Here is a 6,757-nt window from a genome sequence, read left to right as displayed (position 1 = left end):
TCCTGTTTCCATTGATCATCCTTCATATGTTTCTACAACTTGATTGGAGTCAACCTGTGGTAAATTCAATTGATTTGACATGATTTGGAAAGGCACACACCTGTCTATATAAAAGTCCCACAGTTGACAGTGCATATCAGAGCAAAAACCAAGCCATGAAGTCGAAGGAATTGTCCATAGAGCTCCGAGACAGGATTGTGTCGAGGCACAGATCTGGGGAAGGGTATCAAAAAATGTCTGCAGCATTGAAGGTCCCCAAAAACCCAGTGGCATCCATCATTCATAAATGTAAGAAGTTTGGAACCACCAAGACTATTCTTAGAGCTGGCCGCCCGGCCAAACTGAGCAATCGGAGGAGAAGGGCCTTTGTCAGGGAGGTGACCAAGAACCCTATGGTAACTGACAGAGCTCAAGAGTTCCTCTGTGGAGATGTTTGTCCTTCTGGAAGGTTCTCCCATCTCTGCAGCACTCCACCAATCAGACCTTTATGGGAGAGTGGCCAGAAAGAAGCCACTCCTCAGTAAAAGGCACCTAAAGACTCTCAGACCATAAGAAACAAGATTCTCTGGTCTGATGAAACCAAGATTGAACTCTTTGGCCTAAATGCCACCATCCCTATGATGAAGCATGGTGGTGGCAGCATCATGCTGTGGGGATGTTTTCAGCGGTAGGGACTGGGAGACTAGTCAGGATCGAGGGAAAAAGGAACAGAGCAAAGTACAGAGAGATCCTTGATGAAAACCTGCTCCAGAGCACTCAGGACCTCAAACTGGCGCGAAGGTTAACCTTCCAACAGGACCACGACCCTAAGCACACAGCCAAGACAACACAAGAGGGGCTTCGGGACAAGTCTTTGGATGTCCTTGAGTGTCCCAGCCAGAGCCCGGACTTGAACCTGATCGAATATCTCTGGAGAGACCTGAAAATAGCTGTGCAGCAACACTCCCCATCCAACCGAACAGAGCTTGAGAGGATCTGCAGAGAAAAATGGGATAAACTTCCCAAATACAGGTGTGCCAAGCTTAGCGTCATACCTAAGAAGAATCGAGGCCGTAATCGCTTCCAAAGGTGCTTCAACAAAGTACTGAGTAAAGGGTCTGAATACTTATGTAAATGTCAGATCTGTTTTTTCTAAAAACCCGTTTTTGCTTTGTCATTATGGGGTAGCGGGTAAATTGATGAGGGGAAACAAGGCTGTAACGTAACAAAATGTGGAAAAAGTCAAGGGGTCTGAATACTCCTCCCAAATGCACTGCATGTCAGTCTACTATCCCCCATAGTACAAAAGTTGACCTATTCTATTGGTCAACTTGTACTTCTGCGCAATAAATAAATATTACAAACATAGCCTACAGTTGTGGGATGCAATAGAGCCCAAATTAATACAACCCCTCACATCAAAAAAACATTTGAAAGCAATGAGGCTTATGCAACAGGTTAGAACGTTTAGCTTAAAATGTTGATAAACTATTAGGCTATTTCTTGACATTATATGCGCAGCAATACGCACATGGCAGTAGGCTGTAAGCGCAAATGTTCCTAAATGCAATCAATCAGCGGGAAAACACTGTTCTCAAAAATGACCGCAAATGCAATTGTGTGTAATGCTTAATTATATAGGTGCATTTTTAATGGTGAAAATGATCTTCCCTAAACTTTAAACTCACACGCCACCTACGTATGCTTGCCAGTTTGGCTCTACACCGGTTGTAAAGCAAATTAATGTGCTTAATATTAAGAGGTTATTTGGCCACTTTAGTTGTGATACAAACCTTGTAAAAACGCATAGGCCTATGAGCTAGGATACATGAGGTGTGCGACGATGTTTTTAAAAAAAGTCGCAAAAAAAAGGCGTGCTGTTTCTTGCCTTACTGCACATGCTGGGCATCATTCACAATTGATAATAAATCATTCACAAGTGATAAGCTAAAATTGTCACCCATCAGACTATTCTTAATTTAATGTTGTCTTTACATATACTAAATAATGTGTTAAATTAGATTTGATTTACACTGAACAAAAATATAAAAGGCAATGTGCGAAGTGTTAGTCCCATGTTTAATTTGCTCAAATGAAAGATCCCAGAAATGTTCCATATGCACAAAAAGCTTATTTCTCGCAAATGTTAGTGAGCCTTTCTCCTTTGCCAAGATAATCCATCCACCTGACAGATGTGGCATATCAAGAAGCTGATTAAACAGCGTGATCATTACACAGGTGCACCTTGTGCTGGGGCCAATATTTGGCCACTCTAAAATATGCAGTTGTCACAACACAATGCCAAAGATATCTCAAGTGTTGAGGGAGTGTGCAATTGGCATGCTGACTGCAGGAATGTCAACTGGAGCTATTGCCTGAAAAAGTCATGTTCATTTCTCTACAATAAGCCACCTCCAATGTCATTTAAGAGAATTTGGCTGTGTGTCCAACCGGCCTCACAAGCGCAGACCACTCGTAACCACGCCAGCCCAAGACCTCCACTTCCGGCTTCTTCACCTGCGGAATCGTCTGGAATTTGATCATGTGGAACTTGACTGCAGTCATGACTCGTGACTGCCGATGGCGGTAACATGGTCAGTGTAACAGCTCTAGTTGGACCCTGCAGTATTGTTTTTAAAGTAATAAACCTGTCTAATACGCGTCATGATCGTATTTGCTCGTGTCCATACAACAAGTATTTGGAACTCTATAAAATAGCTTAATCTTTCCCAAATGTTTATTAGTGTTTTACCAGAACACCATCTGTTGCATAACCACATTAGCCTGGTCCCAGATCTGTTTGTGCCGTCTTGCATAGTAATAACCATAGGAGTTGCTAAGACGGCACAAACCGATCTGGGACCAGGATATAACAATGTTACCATGCAGGAGAAATAAACATGTAGACAATACATAAGTTGTCAAGGAATCGATGACCATTCTGAAATAATTTCCAAGAACTGTTGTCAGGAAAGATGACTTAAAGTGGTCCTAATAACATATATAGTGGACTTTGAGTCTCTACGGAAAATACATGTGCTTGAGCAATGTTTTTCCGACAATGATGAAGAGGCAGCCTTGGGGCTGCACCCATTGAACGTGCCGGGACTTCGTTTTGTATGCAGGGTCGTATTCAATTAGCACCCAGTGCAAAACACTGTTTCTTATTAGACAAGTCCAGGTAGTCCCTTCCTGTTTCAGTCCTTTTTCTTCCGTTTGGTGCCTAATGAACAAAACCCTGAGAACAGCTGGGAACAGCTGGATCACACGACCAGGACCTGTTTGGCTGAGGTGAACGGCTGCATGGCAGTGTCCAGTGCTTGCCGGAAGTCTTGGAGGCCTACCTCGGAACAGGCAGGTGCGGTCAGTTTTCCCTGGCGGATCAGGGAGCAGAGCTCATCCAGCAGTCCCCGTAAGATCCCCTCATCTGGGGAGACAGAAAGATATATAGAGACATAACATAAACTCAGCAAAAAAAGAAACGTCCTTTCACTGTCAACTGTGTTTATTTTCAGCAAACTTAACATGTGTAAATATTTGTATGAACATAACAAGATTCAACAACTGAGACATAAACTGAACAAGTTCCACAGACATGTGACTAACAGAAATTGAATAATGTGTCCCTGAACAAAGGCAGGGGGGGTGGGTCAAAATCAAAAGTAACAGTGAGTATCTGGTGTGGCCACCAGCTGCAATAAGTACTGCAGTTCATCTCCTCCTCATGGACTGCACCAGATTTGCTAGTTGTTGCTGTGAGATGTTACCCCACTCTTCCACCAAAGCACCTGCAAGTTCCCGGACATTTCTGGGGGGAATGGCCCTAGCCCTCACCCTCCGATCCAACAGGTCCCAGACGTGCTCAATAGGATTGAGATCCGGGCTCTTCGCTGGCCATGGCAGAACACTGACATTCATGTCCTGCAGGAAATCATGCACAGAACGAGCAGTATGGCTGGTGGCATTGTCATGCTGGAGGGTCATGTCAGGATGAGCCTGCAGGAAGAGTACCACATGAGGGAAAAGGATGTCTTCCCTGTAACACACAGCGTTGAGATCGCCTGCAATGACAACAAGCTCAGTCCGATCATGCTGTGACACACCGCCCTAGACCATGACGGACCCTCCACCTCCAAATCGATCCCGCTCCAGAGTACAGGCCTCGGTGTAATGCTCATTCCTTCAACGATAAACGTGAATCCGACCAGCACCCCTGGTGAGACAAAACCGTGACTTGTCAGTGAAGAGCACGTTTTGCCAGTCCTGCCTGGTCCAGCGACGGTGGGTTTGTGCCCATAGGCAACGCTGTTGCCGGTGATGTCTGGTAAGGACCTGCCTTACAACAGGCTTACAAGCCCTCAGTCCAGCCTCTCTCAGTCTATTGCAGACAGTCTGAGCACTGATGGAGGGATTGTGCGTTCCTGGTGTAACTCGGGCAGTTGTTGTTGCATCCTGTACCTGTCCCGCAGGTGTAATGTTTGGATGTACCGATCCTGTGCAGTTATTGTTACACATGGTCTGCCACTGCGAGGACGATCAGCTGTCCGTCCTGTCTTAGGCGTCTCACAGTACGGACATTGCAATTTATTGCAATGGCAACATCTGCAATCCTCATGCCTCCTTGCAGCATGCCTAAGGCACGTTCATGCAGATGAGCTGGGACCCTGGGCATCATTCTTTTGGTGTTTTTCAGATGCAGTAGTAAGGCCTCTTTAGTGTCCTAAGTTTTCATAACTGTGACCTTAATTGCCTACCGTCTGTAAGCTTATAGTGTCTTAACGACCGTTCCATAGGTGCATGTTCATTAATTGTTTATGGTTCATTGAACAAGCATGGGAAACAGTGTTTAAACCCTTTACAATGAAGATCTGTGAAGTTATTTGGATTTTTAGGAATTATCTTTGAAAGACAGGGTGCTGAAAACGGGACATTTCTTTTTTTCTGAGTTTACTATAAGCCTTATTATAAAGACATTATAGAAACTCATCCATATAACAGGTTATAAAGCAACGTTTGATACTGGACATTCAGTGACAAAATTAAAAGTATCATGTGTTTCACTCATAGCTTGGACCCACTATAATGGAATGTGAAGAATGCAGAGCAAAGACCTGTCTCTCCAGACTCCTACATATTTTGTGTGTGTGTATTGTATCTAAATACTCCTGGCTCACCCCGAGAGTGGGTTATCTTCCACTGGGTGACCCAGAACCCTTGCACTTTCACATTTTTGAAGATCAGGGCACTCTGGAAAGAGGACAGACAATCATTTTTTTTGTAAGTACGTACAACACACAAGTGGTTTCCATAGGTATTAGCATCTAAAGTTATCTCATGTCTGTGAGAGGGAGAGTAAACGGTCTGTTGAAATAGTTCCTAGAGGAACATGGTAGAAAAGGGTAGTATTACAGGAAGTAGCAGTCTTACCACAGGAACAGTGACTGGCTCCTTGGCCATCCCTCCATACCTCACCATCGACCCTCCAACTCTGAAAAAGTGTGGGGGGGGGACTATTTACTTGATCAGATATCAAATCCCCTTGAATCTCAGAACATCAAGCTATGGCAACGAAGAAGGTTCAGCTCAGTCACCTGAATACTTACTGTAAGTGATGGAGGAGTTCCGTTGCACTCTTGCCCCTAACTCCGTTCAGTGCCAGCTTAGGCCTTGGACGGGTCTATAAGGAAATGAAATAATGATATTTTCTTGGACGTAAATTCACTATCATATTTTTTTTTACATTTTAGTCATTTAGCAGACGCTCTTATCCAGAGCGACTTACAGTAGTGAATGCATACATTTCATAATTTTTTTTCTCCGTACTGGTCCCCCGTGGGAATCGAACCCACAACCCTGGCGTTGCAAACACCATGCTCTACCAACTGAGCTACACGGGATCATATTTAAGCCTTCAGAGCAGTGTTGAAATCCACAGACCTTGAAAAGTTCCTTCATTTCATCCCATCTCAGGGTCTCCTCTTTGATCACGTGACTGGCGCCCGTGGCCTTCAGCCTATCAATAAGCTGTGTGAGGTCTGGCCTGTGAAAAGGGACACACAAGTACATGCAGTTCTTCAACACGGGCCTTCTTGAATACGCAACCTTGCTTAATATAATCACTGCTCTCCAAGGAAGTTTCTATAGCAGTCTCTCTCACACATAGACATCACTCTATTAGGGTAGTAGGCAATATTATGACAGTGGGTTACTTACAACAACCCTGTTCTAGAACAAGACTCAGTGCTGTTTTCATTATATCAGATTCCCAGCTGATAACCCAGTGTTATCATGAGGGCTGGAATCCTCCCCCTAAATTGTTTTACTTCAGCTGCTGAAAGGTCACATTCTTAAATCAGTCACTAATTCAGATGTTCTCTTTTTGAAATGTAGCTTAGTGCAGTATGCATTGGTTCTATTCACTCGGCATCAAACCGAAGAAATCAGACTGAAACAGGGAGGGAGTCGAGGGACTACCTGGACTTGACCCATAAGAAACACTCATTTTTGTTTTCTGTTGCAAAAGATTTTCAGTTGCGTGCCCTAATGAATACGAAACTGTCCGTTTGGATTTACCTGTCTCTGACCACGTTGATGGTTTGGATCCCCCTTACAGCAGCAATCTGCATGACAGCCTGATCCACACCACTGTTGGCTGCATTCTGGATCACTGTGTCACCTGGAATGAACTCACATACAAAGAGCAGTGCAATACAAAAATTATATAGTGTACTGTGATGAAGGAAGGTTAGGTTCTGTATAAAAGACTGAAGCTAACTTG

General features: G+C 44.1%; 1 protein-coding gene across 1 annotated transcript; it reads right to left on the bottom strand.

Moving 5' to 3' along the window:
• Window positions 1-5,106: 5,106 nt before the first annotated feature.
• Window positions 5,107-6,152, bottom strand: LOC106581738 (enoyl-[acyl-carrier-protein] reductase, mitochondrial-like). Its single transcript, XM_045713255.2, has 4 exons — window positions 5,917-6,152; window positions 5,583-5,656; window positions 5,407-5,467; window positions 5,107-5,226 (listed from the first exon to the last, which is right to left on the bottom strand). The coding sequence occupies exons 1-4, from the start codon at window positions 6,043-6,045 to the stop codon at window positions 5,107-5,109; spliced, it is 384 nt and encodes a 127-aa protein (XP_045569211.2). The 5' UTR covers window positions 6,046-6,152.
• Window positions 6,153-6,757: the final 605 nt, after the last annotated feature.

This window comes from Salmo salar, chromosome 02 (genome assembly GCF_965601325.2).
Source record: "Salmo salar chromosome 02, fSalSal1, whole genome shotgun sequence".
In the NCBI taxonomy this organism is placed as follows: Eukaryota; Metazoa; Chordata; class Actinopteri; order Salmoniformes; family Salmonidae; genus Salmo; species Salmo salar.
This window is presented reverse-complemented; position numbering and strand designations above follow the sequence as displayed.

Excerpts from the sequence above, each read along its gene's own strand:
- LOC106581738 (XM_045713255.2), bottom strand. The coding sequence starts at position 6,045 with ATGTACTTGTGTGTCCCTTTTCACAGGCCAGACCTCACACAGCTTATT. Across the intron at positions 5,657-5,916 it reads AAATGAAGGAACTTTTCAAG|ACCCGTCCAAGGCCTAAGCT; the intron begins GTCTGTGGATTT and ends ATTTCCTTATAG. Across the intron at positions 5,468-5,582 it reads GAACTCCTCCATCACTTACA|AGTTGGAGGGTCGATGGTGA; the intron begins GTAAGTATTCAG and ends ACACTTTTTCAG.